The 20,012-nt window shown below is 38.2% G+C and overlaps 1 protein-coding gene across 1 annotated transcript in view; it reads left to right on the forward strand.

The window, feature by feature from the left end:
- The window catches only part of LOC120944316, a 55,460-nt gene that overhangs the window by 24,100 nt on the left and 11,348 nt on the right, over nucleotides 1-20,012 (forward strand). The window contains exons 3-4 of the mRNA XM_040358355.1: nucleotides 4,431-4,742; nucleotides 17,026-17,143. Coding sequence (XP_040214289.1) covers nucleotides 4,431-4,742; nucleotides 17,026-17,143 — 430 coding nt within the window. The remainder of the gene's footprint in view (nucleotides 1-4,430; nucleotides 4,743-17,025; nucleotides 17,144-20,012) is intronic.

Raw genomic sequence — 20,012 nt, forward strand, 5'->3', positions numbered from 1 at the left:
GGCATAAAAGTGTGCGGTATACGCCGATAAATACGGTATATGGCAACTCCACCTTCCCTCTTCCCCACTTTGTTGTTCCTGTATAGTGTATACACTAGTATTGTTATTTCCCAGTTATTTGAATCCTTAAACTATGTCTCTGTAATTGCAACAAGGTCCAAGTTGTCTCTAGACATAAAAGCTATCAGCTCACAAAGCTTGTTGCCTAAACTACGAGCATTCTTGCACATGACATGAAAAACACTGCTATCTACTGCTTTATTTTTACCATGAGAAACTTTAACTGAAGTGACCACCCCATCAGCCCAGTCCTTAGCATCACAAACCCTCACATTTGTTTCTACCTGCTGGGGTCAGAAATGCTCCTCATTAATTACATCTCTGTCCCCGTTTCTCAGTTTAAATGCATGTCCAAAAAACTCCTAAATTTAATTCTAAGAAGCCTAGTGCCCCTTTGTGAGGAATGCAGACAATCCCTCTTGTACAGGTCCATGTCAGACCACCTGATAGCATCATGACTAACATAGCCAAAACTTTCAGCTTTGCACCAACCCTTTAACCAAACATTGAACTCTGCTATATGAAGTACTTGATGTCCAAGGTAAGACAATGAAAATGTAACAGTACACCCTAACTGTTGAAGATCCTTGCCCAAATTCTGAAAATCCCTCTGTACAGAACTCCCTTCATTCTGGAGACAAATAAGTTGTGCCAAGGTGCACAACGACATCAACATTTAATTAGTAAACTGGTATACATGAAAATGGACACACTGTTTGCTTAGCTGAGGAAAAATATCTAACAGAGGCTGTAGTTGGCACCTCTGGCTAATGGTATACATTTTTAAAATAGCTTGAGGACACCCATCATAATAATCTGCTAATAGCAGATAGAAGAAGGCGAGAAGGGATGGGTCAATGTCAGAGAACATGGTAGCTAGTTGCTCTGTTTTAAACAGAGTGCTCTATATTCTGGTGTCCTAGGACCCTCAGCAAGATATTTTATAAAGTACATTCAGACATATGAAGTTAACAACTATGGTATGTAAGTCTCTGATCAATTTTGTTTAGCCACCACTAAAATAACTTTATTGAATACCAGTGGGTCTTTACATAAATGTTATTGGACTGCCATTTGTTCTGCACCTCCGAATGTCTGCACATAAGGAGCTTGGAATATCAAGGTGCTCTCATGTGCACATAAAATCAGAAATTAGTGTTTGTTATCGCATGTCCAATTTCACTTTTAGTGAAGTCAGCCATCACTATAACTGGCCAATAGTAAAGTACAAGACGTGGCAGAGAGGGTCACTTCTTTTGGCACCTGAATATTTAGAGCGCCTGGTCCACTCTTCGATAAAATAGAGCTGGAATGCTCTCACCTGAAATTGCCTGCTTGGTAAAGCCAGTGCCAGTTTCAAAGATTTCATATATATTTTTGCAAAATACAAATAAAATTATCATCAATTATTTGCTAAGTTTCCATGTATTCACCATTTTCATTTTTTTAAATTGTTTGATCTTTGATCATCTGTGTCCCTCCTATTTATTATCTATTATTTTGTACAGTAAATAGAAAATCTTCAAAATTTTTAATGATTTACCTAAGGCATTCTCATATACTGTATATATATATATATATATATATATATATATATATATATGAACAAATTAGTCATTAGATATTTTAACCGGTTAAGGGCCAGCTCACACCGATATACATCAGCAAAATGTCACGTACAGGCAGATTAACGTACCTGTACATCGCCTTTAAGATGCTGCATTGTGGGCGCACGCACCCGTCGCAAGCTCCGTGAGTGTGATCGCGGGTCCCGCGGACTCGATGTCTGTGGGGATACCCTCGATCATCTCACAGAGAGGAAGAATGGGGAAATGCTAATGTAAACAAGCATTTCCCCATTCTTCCTAGTGACAGGACACTGATCACAGCTCCCTGTAATCGGGAGCAGTGATCAGTGTTGTGTCACACATAGCCCATCCCCCTATAGTAAGAAGCACGCCCTAGGACACACTTAATCCCTTTAGTGCCCCCTCCCGGTTAACCCCTTCACTGCCAGTCACATTTACACAGTAATAAGTGCATATTTATAGCACTGATTGCTGTACAAAATGGTCCCAAAATAACGCCAAAAGTGTCCGATGTGTCCACCATAATGTTGCAGTCACAATAAAAATAGCTGATCGCTGCCATTACTATGTGGGGGAGTGGATGCACTGGACGAGAAGAGAGATCTGTCTTTCTGATTAGCAGAAACACAAGAGCTTTCTTTTCCTCCCTGACAGATCAGTGGTCTGCCTTGTCTACATAGGTAGACCACTTTTCTGCCTTTCCCCTGAACGATTGGCTCCCGCTGTGTCCAAACACAGTGGGAGTGGCGCTCTGGCGGCGTGTGAATGCGCCCCAGATCTTGTATACAAAATCACGTAAAGGTACGTGAGCCTGCACAGCTGGGCCGCCCTGCCACAGTATATATGCGGTGGGCGGTACAGAAGTGGTCAATGGGACATTTTGCTGTAAAAACTCTATAGTGTATTTTTTTTTTTTGCAATAATCAAGTGTAATTTTACATGTAATTTTATCATTTTTTTATATTTTAACTGTTATTTACTGTGTATTAATTAGTTATTAAAAATAAAAAATCAGATATTGCTCCAAAAACAAGAAATAGCAGCCAATCAGACAAGAATTGTGATTGTGTGAAGTGCAAATAAAGTATAAAGTGTAGGGCTGTGAATGAGAAAATATGGAGCAAACCTTGGGAAAATATGTCTATTCCCAATGTGCACAGAAAACTATATAACTAGGCCCTGTTCGGATATGAGCAGTGTATATACTCAAAATATACTTATATTAGGTGAAAAAAACAGCACAAATGCAGTGAAAATCCAAACTATACCAAAAATAGTGTATCTTAACCACTGAGAGTGCTGACCATTGCTGTTCCTCCTCCAGCCTGCACAGAGCCAGGACTCAGGTCACCAAGGCCTGGAAAACTGATGAACACTTTGTTGGAAGAGAAACAAATGAGCAGGAACACGGGTCATCACTAGACCTCTTCAGGAATTACCAAACCTGATTCAAGACAAGACGTTCATAAGTTTGGCGGAGTCCTAGCCTGGCACATTCGGTTCCGGTATTCCTGATCCTAACGGTTCAACAGCTGATCAGATATTGAGGTCTGTTTCCAGTGGAGAAAAGGAGGTGTTCTGTAGATCCAGTTCTTACGAGTCCTTGGTGTAAACAAGCGCTGGTATACCACCACCGTATGGTGAGTTGGGAGTATTCATTTCTCTCCCCCTGCCCAAAGGTGAAGGCACTCCTGGGTGACACTTTCTATAGTACACCAAGTATACATCATTTGAAGTACCAAGTACAGTGCGACTTTGGACAAGTTTCCTCCCACTTGGATATTTACTGTTGAACTGTCTAGTGCTCATAACTTTGGACTCTGGCAATTTATTTCATGTAGAATTCTGTATCTCACAGTGGTTAAGATACACTATTTTTGGTGTTGTTTCGATTTTCACTGCATTTGTGCTGTTTTTTTCACCTAATATAAGTATATTGTTGAGTATATACACTATTCATATACGAACAGGGCCTAGTAATATAGTTTTCTGTGCACATTGGGAATAGCCAAATTTTCCCAAGGTTTCACTTATGTCAATATGCATTGATGGTTTGCTCCATATTTTCTCATTCACAGCGCTACACTTTATACTTTATTAATTACCGGTAGTTATTGTATCTATTAATTGTTCTGTATTTTTTTCCTAAAATGCCCCTTTTTACACATTCCATGTTTGCATTTGTAGTTCTATATGGAAAGGAGGACTAAAAATTCAGCTACTCACAACATTTTCAGCAAAATTCACTGATTAGTTTTTAAGTGTTCTAATAATTCCCTTTGTATTCACTAGCCTTGCATGAACATATTTAGCTTTATTCAATGAATGAATTGTACCTATAGCAATTTTGACTTTACAGGAGTCAGACTAGCAAAAGTCAAATTCTAACTGGCTGTTATGAATTACTGAATTAGAATAAAGAATTAGCAGTCTATAGTAAATAAGGTCAATTATACTAAAAAATATTTCAGAATAATGATCATGTTTGATTATTCTCCCTTGTTCCTCAATAACTGCTGGCATTGCTTTAGTCTGCCTGGTAATGGGTAACAATGTACAATATACAATATATAACAGTTAAAGCATTTTTTTTAAGTTACTGGTAGCATTAATTACTAATAGGTTGTTTAGTGGTCCTTTAAAGTTTTATAAAGCAACACAAAGCATGCCTCCACTTGTAGACTTACACTGATTTGAGAAAAAAACATGTATCTATAAAAAATGTTAAGCACTTAAGTGCTAAAATGTGTTAATTAACCAGGATGTGCGACTTTCTTTTAGACCTCAGCCCAGAGCTGCCAAGGATTACTTTGTCTCCTATTTCACATCATCCTGAGACTTCAGCATTGCCTCAGCTACCTGAAAATTCTCATGCAGAAATTTCTGACGCCAGTAAAGAATCTAATGACATTTTTACTGATGATGACCAATTTTCCAACCTAAGTGAAGGAACTATAGCACCAGAAGTGGAAAATACCGTTCCAGATCTCTCAACAACCACACCAGATCCGTCTGTAACTGAGTCACAAGTCACACCTTATGAGGAAATCGAGGCTGATGTATTATTAGAGGAAACATCAGAAGAGCTTGGAGGTAAGGCAGACACGTCCCTGTAAAATAATTTAAGCAATGAACTTTGTGTCATACACATCACAAACAATAAATATACAGGATTCATAAAAACTTAGCTATTTTATTTCATTATATTTTTCTACTTGTATATTAAACAATTATAAAGCATCAAACATCTTAATGATTTAATCTAGTGCAACTGAAAGGTTAAGCCTGTGAACTAAGAAATGAAGTTAATAATTAGGTGGAGAAAACAGGAGTTGGCAGCATCACAGATTTAACTAGATTAAAGAATTCTACTGTGATGATCTTCTACAGATATATTTTAATTATATAGTCTGCAATGGCACACACAAGTTCTTCCATAAGTCTATTATACATTTGGCTTTACCACTAGTTTGTAAACCTTTAAGAAGTTTCTTGATTTCTTCATGACCGTTTTCTAAAATGCAACCTAATTGTCATTTGAAGTTTTATCATACTGTAGCCCTCTTTTGGGGGGGTGGGAGAGTTATGACAAATGTCCCACCTCGGACATGATATTACACTAAAATAAAGTAAGCTGCGCTGTGTAAGTAGTGAAAAGAAAAATACAGTGACATATATAACATATAATATACACCAGAATCAATGAGGGCTGCAAACCCTCCGAATACCTGATGATATATCAATATTGAACATGTAAACTCATGAGTGTGCATAAATACCACCAATCAAGGGGACTAGAGTGCCCTCTGAGTGTCCATTTATCTCTATTGAATTGCTAAAAAGAAAAATGTTCCATAACATGCAAAACTCAAAACGATAGTTCATATGAAAGTTCCTCAACCGACTGATCCACAGTGATATATGACAAAAAAAACACCCAAGAAGCTGTGACTGGGTATGATAGGAAAGTCCTCCACCTTTGAAAATACTGCCGCTTACCAGCTGGATAGATCTCTTTTTTAGAGAGATTGCATTGGCCTATGGCTTATACCCCAGCCCTGGATCTCTGTGCTTGGCAGCAAAGTATCCCAGATCCTCTAATCCGGATGTCCTCAATATTACCAACAATCAGTGATTCCCCATGTAAGGATAAAAAGGGCTTCCATAGTGTAATTCCATAAGACGTTTATTGTTTTAAAAAACAAGATTGCACTTACAATTTTCCGTAGATAAAATAGCGTGTCAAATACATTCGATAGCTGAAGATGGAGGGAAAAAACTGCAACAAACACAAATGTGAAAATTAAAATAAGCAGCTGCACTCAAACAAACAAAGCCTAAAGCCCCATACACACGGTCTGACTTTTTGACAACAAACTTCAAAATGAGCAGGTTTTCAAAAAATCCGAACGTGTGTACGCTCCATCTGACAAACTTTTTCATTTTTCATCGGACAAAAGTTCGCTCTTCAAACGGACAAACTTTTCGGCAACAAAAGTCCTATTGTGTGTAAAGAAGTCCATCAGACATTTGTCCAAAGTACAAACACGTATGCTCAGAACCAATGCTAAAATCAACCAACAATAGCAGAAGTTGACCAAAGGGTGGCGGTAAAGAGCAGAAAAGTTTGCTGAAAAAGTCCTGCTGTGTTTATGCATAGCAATTTCACGGCCAACGCCCTTCAAACAAAAATCACCGAAAAATTTGCATAATACAATGTGAACAGATGCGGTATAAAGTTCAAATGTTAAGTATAGACTTCCAACAATGTAGAAAAAAAATGTATGCAAAAAGGAGTCCACAAGAAAAGAGGAAACAAATGAAGATTCTTCCTATTGTGGTGACACCAAAAAGTGAAGATGGAGGGAAAGGTTGCCTGTAGTCACTCTTAAACTCTTCCGAGATAAATGAATAAGGTACTCTTACCGGCTGGGATGGACGCACATGTCTTGCGACAGTGGGTCATACAGGCTTAAGATCCTGGAAAATCTGGATCAGCTGTTGGATATAGAAGACGGTCCGGATGGATCAGGGTGTAGGATCCCCAGTTCTCTGCTGACGAATACTGCGGATGCAGCAAGGTCCCTTCAGGGTCTGGTCAGACTGGATACACACCAGGGTGATTCCTCATGGGCTCCAATGGAAAAATAAAATAAAAAAGTTGGCCTCCAGATGGTGCAGGTCAACTAAGATGGTTTTATTTGAACAGGTCATACATCAATGACATGATAAAAATCACGAGAATATAAAAAAGTAGTAAAAAGCATTGTGGGGGGCAGTGAATGCTGTCCCTAAGCGTTTCGACACAAGGGGTCTTCAGCTGGGGCATTACACCTTGTCCCCAAACACTTTTTATGACAATAACTTGCAAATTAGCCTTTAAAATTAGCACTTTTGATTTTTCATGTTCGTGTCCCATAGACTTTAACGGTGTTTGCGTGTTCAAACACATTTTTTGCCTGTTCGCATGTTCTGCTGCAAACCGAACTGGGGGTGTTCGGCTCATCCTTACTAATGAGCATCTTGATATGCCCCACCTGTAAGGTGGATGGATTATCTCGGCAAAGGTAAAGTGCTCACTAACACAGATTTAGACAAATTTGTGAACAATATTTGAGAGAAATATATATATATATATATATATATATATATATATATATATATATATATATATATATATATATAGGCCTTTTGTGTATATAGAAAGAGTTGTAGATCTTTGAGTTAAGCTCATGATAAATAGGGGCAACCACAAAAGTGAAGAGTTTATAATTTTGCTCAGTGTATATGTATATACATATACACTGAGCAAAATTATAAACTCTTCACTTTTGTGGTTGCCCCTATTTATCATGAGCTTAACTCAAAGATCTACAACTCTTTCTATATACACAAAAGGCCTATATATATATATATATATATATATATATATATATATATATATATATATATATATATATATATATATTTCTCTCAAATATTGTTCACAAATTTGTCTAAATCTGTGTTAGTGAGCACTTTACCTTTGCCGAGATAATCCATCCACCTTACAGGTGGGGCATATCAAGATGCTCATTAGTAAGGATGAGCCGAACACCCCCAGTTCGGTTTGCAGCAGAACATGCGAACAGGCAAAAAATGTGTTTGAACACGCAAACACCGTTAAAGTCTATGGGACACGAACATGAAAAATCAAAAGTGCTAATTTTAAAGGCTAATTTGCAAGTTATTGTCATAAAAAGTGTTTGGGGACAAGGTGTAATGCCCCAGCTGAAGACCCCTTGTGCACTTACAATTTTCCGTAGATAAAATAGCGTGTCAAATACATTCGATAGCTGAAGATGGAGGGAAAAAACTGCAACAAACACAAATGTGAAAATTAAAATAAGCAGCTGCACTCAAACAAACAAAGCCTAAAGCCCCATACACACGGTCTGACTTTTTGACAACAAACTTCAAAATGAGCAGGTTTTCAAAAAATCCGAACGTGTGTACGCTCCATCTGACAAACTTTTTCATTTTTCATCGGACAAAAGTTCGCTCTTCAAACGGACAAACTTTTCGGCAACAAAAGTCCTATTGTGTGTAAAGAAGTCCATCAGACATTTGTCCAAAGTACAAACACGTATGCTCAGAACCAATGCTAAAATCAACCAACAATAGCAGAAGTTGACCAAAGGGTGGCGGTAAAGAGCAGAAAAGTTTGCTGAAAAAGTCCTGCTGTGTTTATGCATACCAATTTCACGGCCAACGCCCTTCAAACAAAAATCACCGAAAAATTTGCATAATACAATGTGAACAGATGCGGTATAAAGTTCAAATGTTAAGTATAGACTTCCAACAATGTAGAAAAAAATGTATGCAAAAAGGAGTCCACAAGAAAAGAGGAAACAAATGAAGATTCTTCCTATTGTGGTGACACCAAAAAGTGAAGATGGAGGGAAAGGTTGCCTGTAGTCACTCTTAAACTCTTCCGAGATAAATGAATAAGGTACTCTTACCGGCTGGGATGGACGCACATGTCTTGCGACAGTGGGTCATACAGGCTTAAGATCCTGGAAAATCTGGATCAGCTGTTGGATATAGAAGACGGTCCGGATGGATCAGGGTGTAGGATCCCCAGTTCTCTGCTGACGAATACTGCGGATGCAGCAAGGTCCCTTCAGGGTCTGGTCAGACTGGATACACACCAGGGTGATTCCTCATGGGCTCCAATGGAAAAATAAAATAAAAAAGTTGGCCTCCAGATGGTGCAGGTCAACTAAGATGGTTTTATTTGAAGAGTTTATAATTTTGCTCAGTGTATATGTATATACATATACACTGAGCAAAATTATAAACTCTTCACTTTTGTGGTTGCCCCTATTTATCATGAGCTTAACTCAAAGATCTACAACTCTTTCTATATACACAAAAGGCATATATATATATATATATATATATATATATATATATATATATATATATATATATACACACACACACACAGTATCTCACAAACTGAGTACGCCCCTCACATTTTTGTAAAATATTTTATTATATTCTTTCATGTGACAACACTGAAGAAATTACACTTTGCGACAATGTAAAGTAGTGAATGTATAACAGTGTACATTTTCTGTACCCTCAAAATAACTCAACACACAGCCATTAATGTCTAAACCAATGGCACCAAAAGTGAGTACACCCCTTAGTGAAAATGTCCAATTAGCCACTTTCCCTCCCCGGAGTCATGTGACTTGTTAGTGTTACAATGTCTCGAGTGTGAATGGGGAGCAGGTGTGTTAAATTTGGGGTTATCGCTCTCACTCATACTGGTCCCTGGAAGTTCAACATGGCACCTCATGGCAAAGAGAATCTGAAAAAAAAAATTGTTCTACATAAAGATGACCTAGGCTATAATAAGATTGCCAAGACCCTGAAACTGAGCTGCAGCACGGAGGCCAAGACCACCCAGTGGTTTAACAGGACAGGTTCCACTCAGAACAGGCCTTGCCATGGTAGACCAAAGAAGTTGAGTGCATGTGCTCAGCCTCATATCCAGAGGTTGTCTTTGGGAAACAGATGTTTCAGTGCTGTCAGCACTGCTGCAGAGATTGAAGGGGTGGGGGGTCAGCCTGTCAGTGCTCTGACCATACACGGCACTCACACTGCATCAAATTGGTCTGCATGGCTGCCGTCCCAGAAGGAAGCCTCTACTAAAGAAAGTCCGCAAACAGTTTGCTGAAGACAAGCAGACTAAGGACATGGATTACTGGAACCATGCCCTGTGTTCTGATGAGACCAAGATAAACTAATTTGGTTCAGATGGTGTCAAGCATGTGTAGTGGCAACCAGGTGAGGATTACAAAGACAAGTGTGTCTTGCCTACAGTCGAGCATGGTGGTGGGAGTGTCATGGTCTGAGGCTGCACGTGTGCTTTCGGCACTGGGGAGCTACAGTTCATTGAGGGAACCAAGAATGCCAACATCTACTGTGACATACTGTAGCAGAGCATGATCCCCTCCCTTCGGAGACTGGGCCGCAGGGCAGTATTCCACAAAATTACCCAAAACACACCTCCAAGATGACCATTGCCTTGCTAAAGAAGCTAAGGGTAAAGGTGATGGTCATGTCTCCAGACCTAAACCCTATTGAGCATCTGTGGGGCCTCCTCAAATGGAAGGTGGAGGAGCGCAAGGTCTCTAACATTCACCAGCCCTGTGATGTCATCATGGAGGAGTGGAAGAGGACTCCAGTGGCAACCTGTGAAGCTCTGATGCCCAAGCGGGTGAAGGCAGTGCTGGAAAATAATTATGGGCACACAAAATATTGACACTTTGGGCCCAAATTGGACTTTTTCACCTAGGAGTATACTCATATTTGTTGCTAGCAGTTTAGACAGTTATGGCTGTGGGTTGAGTGATTTTGAGGGGACATCAAACTTACACTGTTATACAAGCTGCACACTTACTGCTTTACATTGTAGCAAAGTGTAATTTCACATGAAAAGATATAATGTGAAGGGTTGTATTTACTTTTGTGAAATACTGTTTAGATAGATAGATAGATAGATAGATAGATAGATAGATAGATAGATAGATAGATAGATAGATAGATAGATAGATAGATAGATAGATAGATAGATAGATAGACTCAGTATATATAGTATACTGTATATACAATCACACCACCAATATTCCCTATTATTGATGGATATACAAATTACTGTGTTACACAAGCCTTATGATTTTAAACACAATCTCTCCTTCTCAACAAACAAAGAACCTTTTGTATCCGTTTAAAAAAATGTCCTATATTTAAATAAGTATTCTTCACCAGGTGACTATCCCATGAGACAACTGTGACATTATATACTAATAGATATGATTTTAATGTGTACTTTATACACACAAGACACGTCACTGGGTAAACTGTATTTATAGTAACATGATTAAAGCATAATCTGCTGTAAGATGTAAAAAGGTATTTCTTTATACTGTACAGACCCTCTTTCATAAACATCATTATGTACTGTATATCCCATTTAGCTTCAATTACCAGTGCACTGCCATCAAAGCAACATTCCTTAAGTTATCAACTTTTTACATATTGTAAAGGACAAGCGTCAAATGTAGAGCTTTAAGGACACCGCCACTCACTGGTTCTTCTTTTTAAGGGCTTTGTTTGCCCATTTTTATTAAAAGCAAGTTCAGCAAACAAACATAGGTTTCCTTCGCAAGGGGTTTTCAGCATTTCTTTGTCCATAAACAAAAATGACATTCAGCCTAGTTGGCTCTCACTTGCAGCACTGCTGCTCTGGCCTTAAACGCCAGGCCCTTGTCTGTCTCGTACAGACTTTTACCAACCACATTGGTGCATATAGTTAGCAGTCTCTTGGTGGACTGGCTCCCCTGTGGACTCCTGGTACTCAGACTTCCTATCTGCTGGGGGGGAGCCCAGAACTATGGTCAGGTTACTACTAATAGCCCAGCACAGACCTCACCAATCAGTATGCTGACTGTTTTCCAAATCAGGACCCAGGACTGGATCAGGACCCATGACTGGATCCCACCTGGACCTCTCAGAGATCCCCAGGCTCTAGGTCCCAAAGTGGACCTTTCTAAGAAAGGAGGAAACTGAAAAGCCAGTTTCCGCTTCATGTTACAAGCTCACTGGAGCCCCTCAACCCGTCCGGTTGAGAATTCTAGACCCTGACAGGGCAACGCTCTGCCACAAAATGTACAGGCGTAAGTTAATCACTTACATAAACACACACATCTTGAAAAATTCATGTATCTGAAATAAAATACAAACACAATAAAAATACATAAAAATGTCCTTTAAATTAAATCCACATCAGTCAGGATTCCAGTGATGTTATCCACATCAATCATAGTATCTAGCAATTGAATCCTCATGAACAGTGCTAATGTTTACCTTCAATAAATTCCTTTGCTGCAATAATGGAAACAAACAGCTAGGAATCCTGGTTGATGTCACTGATCAAATTTGAAAAAGAAAAGAAGGTAATGCCAAGAACAGATTCAGGATCAGGTAAATTCAGCACTTTGAGCACCCCAACATTAAAAAGACCCTATCGACATTTAAAAAAATCAAGAAAAACCCTGTAAAAGTAAGCTTTTTTTAAATGGAAAGGAAAAAAGATTAAAAAACAGAGCAGTTTGACCTTATTGAAAAAAATATATAATAAAAACCAATATATCCCACCAAAAAAAAAAATACAAAAAATAGCCCACTGTTTTAGCCTACTTTTTTTTTTTTTAGGGAAGTCTTACCAGGACTGGGGGGGGGGTTCTCTATGTTACTCTCTATGATATTAAAGTCTGCTACTGGGTGAAAAGGCTGAGTGATGACAGAATAATAAAATGTGCTGCCTAAATGTTTTGAGCAACCCATTAGAGTTCAACCTGATTGTCAGGAGCTGACCTTAGTTTAGTTAGTGGCTCAGACAACCAGAATTGTTTGTTCTATTCTATGAACTTGTTACAAAAAGCCCTCTTGCATTGAAACTATGCTTTTGTGCTGTTTTGCTGAAAAAAAGTGCAGGACAAACTTGTTCCTGAGTGTCCCTGCCCATGTATGGTTTACCACTGGCAATACCACTTTAAAAAGACTTGTACATTCATCATTTCCCAATTAGGACCAGTTAGGGCCATGTCACAGGAGCGATTTTATAGTTTCTACAGCTGCTTCCTGCTGTGGTGGTGTTGTAGCAGCTAATTTCTCCCCTTAGCATTTATACTGAGGAAAAATTGAATTGTAATTAATGAAATATCTGTGTTACATTATCATAAACAAGTTGGAGCTCATTCACTGACATGTTTCATTGTTTAAACTAGCTTAAGATTTATCAACGGCAGTAGCTACAGTAATCATATTATCCAATGCATTTGTTGATGATCATGAACCACCACAAGTATGTATCTGCATATGCAGACACTGGAGTAGATTTACTAAAGGTAAATAGACTCTGTGCAGTTTTTAGTAAATAAGGGGGAAGCTCCGCTGACTTCCATCATCCAATCATGTGCAAGAATTTTTTTCCTGTATGTGATTGGGTATTGGGCGAAGCTACATTTCATTTATTAAGCACAGGAGTGCACAGTCTATTTGCCTTTAGTAAGGCCCCATTCACACCTGTGTGCTATTATAGCTTGAAGCCTGAAGCTACAAATGCTGGAGGGGAAAAATCAATTATTCTCTATGGAGATGGTTCACATCGCCACTCCAAAACGCCTGAAGCCAGAAGCTCCAAAACGCCTTAAGCCCAAACAAGTTCTGTAGCTTCTTTTTAGACAGATCACAGGCGTTTTTCTTCTTTTTACATTGGTGACCATTTGACCTGTACAAAATCGCGGCAAAAACGCACAACGTTCCGCCTTTAAAAGTATATGCTCAGGTGTAAATGCAGCCTATATCCACCGCTATGTTGAACAACTAGCTAACCGAAGAACAATAGAGAAATAAAGCAATTCTTTGCTACAATGTTACTAGTGTTACATTGCCCTTAGGTCTCAAGTTTACAAATGGAAGGCATTCAGCAACGTTGATACTATCCATATCATGTTGAAAGAAGCACAAATAAATCAAAAACTGGAAAGGTACAGGTATTTTAAGTTAACAATTTAGGCGCAACTCTGGTAAACTATACAATTCCCTTGAAGTGGCACTGTGCTTGGACTGCAGGGATTAACTGCTCATAAGTTCTGGAGACACAGAAAAACAGATTAACTTTCCCGATCATCTGCTTCTCCCCAATGCTAGACCTGCTATTCTCTGCAGCATTTTCTACCCTACCTTCCACCTGGTCTAGGGTTCAGACGTCATCATCACCATTCCTAGGTCAATAGCCCTGATGGACGTGAGGACCACGAAGGACAGTCCACCGTCAGAGCATTGGGGAGCACCATATGATTAAGGAGTGCATATCACAATAAATAAAACCACAAAGGAAATTACTACAAGCATATCCTAACCTCCTCAATCAAAATGAACCAAAATGTAATCGTTCTATCTGCTGTATAGGTGATTAACATTGATACATTGTTTTATATGTTTATTTATATTTACACCACCATTGAATTACACAACATTACACAACATTACATCCTTATTAAATAGACATTAAAATTATTTACAATACAGATTCAAGGGCCCCCACTTATGGGTGTTAATCACTTCTACAGCAGCAACATACTTTGATATTTTGTTTTAATGTACATATAGTAAGCTGTAAGCAAAGTCAGCAAATCTAGCGTGAACAGGCAGATGAGTTTCCTTTATTTCAACCTGGGAAGAGAAGCAACAGATGAGTCTGTAAAGGCAAAATGGGGATGGTAAAGGTGTCAGCTTTTATGCAATCATTGTTAAAGCTTAGATGGAGCATAACTATCCATATAACTACCTATTCAATTACAGGATCTAAAAGGCATAAACTTAGTTCATACAGGCAAGTTAAGATCTGACAGCAGACAGATCATAAAGGTGAAAAAAAACAGATAAACGGTGCTTGTGATATCAAATTATAAACTAAACAGCTGCACCACTAACATGAGATATTATCACAAAATATAAATATTAAAAGAAAGCCGCGCTAAACAAAATATACCAGTGAAAAATTATTATATAAATAATATTAATGATTAAATTGGTGAACCTCCACCACATAAAGTGCGTGCTTACCGGAAGGCACTGCCTACTACTCAGAGCTATGTTGTATTATGGTCTCTTTGTTCAATGTACTGTAGTTGATATGTACCACTTATTTCTGCTTTATGTATATATATATATATATATATATATATATATATATATATATATATATATATATATATATTTATATACAGTACAGACCAGAAGTTTGGACACACCTTCTCATTCAAAGAGTTTTCTTTATTTTCATGACTATGAAAATTGTAGATTCACACTGAAGGCATCAAAACTATGAATTAACACATGTGGAATTATACATAACAAAAAAGTGTGAAACAACTGAAAATATATTTCATATTCTAGGTTCTTCAAAGTAGCCACCTTTTGCTTTGATTACTGCTGTGCACACTCTTGGCATTCTTTTGATGAGCTTCAAGAGGTAGTCACCTGGCGCAGCACCCCATCACTCTCCTTCTTGGTCAAACAGCCCTTACACAGCCTGTAGGTGTGTTTGGGGTCATTGTCCTGTTAAAAAATAAATGATGGTCCAACTAAACGCAAACCGGATGGAATAGCATGCCGCTGCAAGATGCTGTGGTAGCCATGCTGGTTCAGTATGCCTTCAATTTTGAATAAATCCCCAACAGTGTCACCAGCAAAGCACCCCCACACCATCACACCTCCTTCACGGTGGGAACCAGGCATGTAGAGTCCATCCGTTTACCTTTTCTGCGTCGCACAAAGACACGGGGATTGGAACCAAAGATCTCAAGTTTGGACTCATCAGACCAAAGCACAGATTTCCACTGGTCTAATGTCCATTCCTTGTGTTCTTTAGCCCAAACAAGTCTCTTCTGCTTGTTGCCTTTCTTTAGCAGTGGTTTCCTAGCAGATATTCTACCATGAAGGCCTGATTCACACAGTCTCCTCTTAACAGTTCTAGAGATGTGTCTGCTGCAAAAGGTGGCTGCTTTGAAGAACCTAGAATATGAAATATATTTTCAGTTGTTTCACACTTTTTTATGTATAATTCCACATGTGTTAATTCATAGTTTTGATGCCTTCAGTGGGAATCTACAATTTTCATAGTCATGAAAATAAGGAAAACTCTTTGAATGAGAAGGTGTGTCCAAACTTTTGGTCTGTACTGTATATAATGTGTGTGTATCCAACATTGCATTGCCTTTGGTTTCATCCATAGGACTACTGATTTTAGGATATTTTTGTACTAATAAATATTTTTTTTATATAATACATTTTTCTTTTTTGTCTAAATTGCCTTAAAAATTCCAATATTTCAGGGTATACCTTTTCCATTTAACAAGGGATGATGGCAATTAACATGCCAATCCACATGAGTCTAACTAATTTGCAAATAGACCACAATGTCAGGGGCTTAGCAGCTATGATTATCGTGGTCTGTTTGCAGAGAGTAGGAGAGAAACTGTCAGGATCAGCCAGTTTTTTTTAGGTGTTAAAGGGGTCCAAATTACACAGCACAAGCACTGTGCTGTATAAAATGCTTTAAGAGCAGGATCCATATTTATTTATTTTTTATGGGGTTAACAAACGCTTTAAATAAAACAGAATAGAATAAAATAGAGCAACTTTGAACTTGATTAAAGCAAAAAAAAGTTACATTCATTACTTTATGGCCATTGAAAAGGAACAACAATACATTATATAAAATTGGACAGCCAAATGTTGCATCTTTCCAATGCAACTTTTTTGAGGGTATCCTGCTTCCTTTTTTTTTCCCTTGCAAGAAAGATAAAAGGCAATGGGTGATTTAAACCCACCAATGTTCAACAATAACTGAAATATAGTTTTGGGTACACTGACCTTTATCCACTGCATAATAATAATAATAATAATAATAATAATAATAATAATAATAATACATTAATTGTGTTTTTACTAAGGTGTAAATTGCATATTACATAATTTGCATATTACATATTTTAGTTTAATTTAATAAAGCTTTGGTAAAGTTGGTAATGATGTACATAGCATAATTATTTGTTGCAGGCTATCAGGTTTTATACGTGAACTTATAACATGAGCTGCATCACTACTTTATACAGTACTTAACATCAACAACATTATTGTTCTTTAAAATATTGCTCTTTGAATTTTACAGATGTACTTGCCTTTACATGTTACGGCAGATTATTTTGCTAAAATCCCAATTTTAACCACATTTTCCTATGTTTATATTTAGGCAAACAAAGACGTTTGGGGCTAGAACCATGGAAAATTGGTGTTATCTCTGTTGGTGTTTTCTTGGCAATAGAGGCTGTAGTGCTTGCTGTCTATTGCTTACTATGCAGAAAACGAAGGTATTATTCATATACTGTAACAGATAGTAACCATTAGCATATCCCTTGTGCAGCTTACCTATAATTTGTCAATGTAAATAAGGCATTTTAATAAATATTAAAAAAAAAATGCAACTTTCTTAAAGAAACACTATTATTACAATGTGTTTGTCCCATGTTGCTAGTTGCTTCCCAATTCAAGTTATGAAGTTGACCTGTCCCCCTCCCTGCATGGCAATTTGGACAACAGTTTGTAAGGAGATGGATCTATTGTAACTGCAGCTTGTCTTGGATCAGAGAACTTTCAGCTAAGGCAGGAGTAATGCAGAGAGACCAGGATTACTATTGTCTGTGTCTGAGGAAACTGCTCTGAGCCTTATGTCGCGTACACACGATCAGTCCATCCGATGAGAATGGACCGTTTTCATCGGTTAACCGATGAAGCTGACTGATGGTCCGTCGTGCCTACACACCATCGGTTAAAAAAACGATCGTGTCAGAAAGGGGTGACGTAAAACACAATGACGTGCTGAAAAAAATGAAGTTCAATGCTTCCAAGCATGCGTCGACTTGATTCTGAGCATGCGTGGATTTTTAACCGATGGTCGTGCCTACTAACGATCGGTTTTGTCCTATCGGTTAGGAATCCATCTGTTAAGTTTAAAACAAGTTGGCTTTTTTTTTAACCGATGGCGCCCACACACGATCGGTTTTGACCGATGAAAACAGTCCATCAGACCATTCTCATCGGTTTAACCGATCGTGTGTACGCGTCATTAGACAAGCTGCAATTATGATGGATCTGTCTACTTTCAAGCTGTTGTCAGATTTGCTGTGCGGGAAGGGTAGGGAGGCAAGCAGGTCAGACTTCCTGCACATAGGAAGCACCTAGTTACATGAAACAAAGTACTACATATACAGTATGTTGGGTAGAATTGTTTTTTTAAATAGTAATTATAGTTCTTTAAATGCTGCTTTACAAATATAACAGCAAAATAAACTAATATTATATTTAGAGCACAAATGTATATTGAACACACATCTTTTCTATCAAGAAAATGCATGTGATCAAATATGTTGTTATGAAACACATAAATATACAGTAACACTTTGACAAACACAAACTGACACACAGCCGATGTAGAGATCGAGTTCCAAACCAGGGACTCAGTAAGGAAGTGGAGTATAAGGATAAGGATGATAATCTAGAGCCTGTACCTTCAAAAATCACATCAACTCCCATTTTTCTCTCCTAACATATTCTTTATTAGCCTAACGTTTTTTTTAAACCCTAACTGAATAACAATTTGTTTACTAAAACATTGTGTATCAAACAATTGTATTGTTTTTTGTCTTTTATTAATAAAATGCAGTTTCTACATTTTTTACATCCTTTGTTTGCATATCAGCATGGTTAATATCCTGCAGCCTTTTCAAGCCAATTACATAGTTACATAGTTACATAGTTACATAGTTAGTCAGGCTGAAAAAAGACACAAGTCCATCCAGTTCAACCACAAAAAATAAACAAACAAAATAAAAAACACAGTACAATCCCATACACCCAACTCCATACCCACAGTTGATCCAGAGGAAGGCAAAAAACCCCAGCAGAGCATGATCCAATTTGCTACAGCAGGGGAAAAAATTCCTTCCTGATCCCCCGAGAGGCAATCGGATTTACCCTGGATCAACTTTACCTACAAATCTTAGTACTCAGTTATTTTATGTACATTTAGGAAAGTATCCAGGCCTTTCTTAAAGCAATCTACTGAGCTGGCCAGAACCACCTCTGGAGGGAGTCTGTTCCACATTTTCACAGCTCTTACTGTGAAAAAAACCTTTACGTATTTGGAGGTGAAATCTCTTTTCCTCTAGACGTAAAGAGTGCCCTCTTGTCCTCAGTGTTGACCGTAAGGTGAATAACTCAACACCAAGTCCACTGTATGGACCTCTTATATATTTGTACATGTTGATCATATCCCCCCTAATTCTCCTCTTCTCAAGAGTGAATAAATTCAGTTTCTCTAATCTTTCCTCATAGCTGAGCTACTCCATGCCTCTTATCAGTTTGGTTGCCCTTCTCTGCACTTTCTCCAGTTCCCTGATATCCTTTTTGAGAACTGGTGCCCAAAACTGAACTGCATATTCCAGATGAGGTCTTACTAATGATTTGTACAGGGGCAAAATGATATCTCTCTCTCTGGAGTCCATACCTCTCTTAATACAAGAAAGGACTTTGCTCGCTTTGGAAACCGCAGCTTGGCATTGCATGTTATTATTGAGCTTATGATCTACCAAGACCCCCAGATCCTTCTCCATTACAGATCCCCCCAGTTGTACTCCCCCTAGCATGTATGATGCATGCATATTCTTAGTCCCTAAGTGCATAACTTTACATTTATCAACATTAAACCTCATCTGCCACTCAGTCGCCCAATTAGACAGAGCATTGAGGTCGGCTTGTAAATTGGCGACATCCTGCAAGGACGTTATTCCACTGCATAGCTTGGTGTCATCTGCAAAGACAGAAATGTTACTTTTGATCTCAGACCCAATATCATTTATAAATATATTGAAAAGTAAGGGTCCCAGCACTGAACCTTGGGGTACACCACTGATAACATTGGACCATTCAGAGTAAGAATCATTAACCACGACTCTCTGAATTCTGTCTTTCAGCCAGTTTTCAATTAGTGGTTGAATTATTAAAATCCGATGCAGCTGCATAGAAACCAATCAACTTCAGGGTTTTTATCAAAGCTTAATTAAAGAAGCTGATTGGCCACCATGCGTAGCTGCATTAGATTTTGCACTCTCCAGTTTTAGAAAATAAATTCCTTTCCGTCTGCATGTATGCACTCCAGCAACTGCTATACATGAATTCTCA

This window comes from Rana temporaria, chromosome 1, assembly GCF_905171775.1.
Source record: "Rana temporaria chromosome 1, aRanTem1.1, whole genome shotgun sequence".
NCBI lineage: Eukaryota > Metazoa > Chordata > Amphibia > Anura > Ranidae > Rana > Rana temporaria.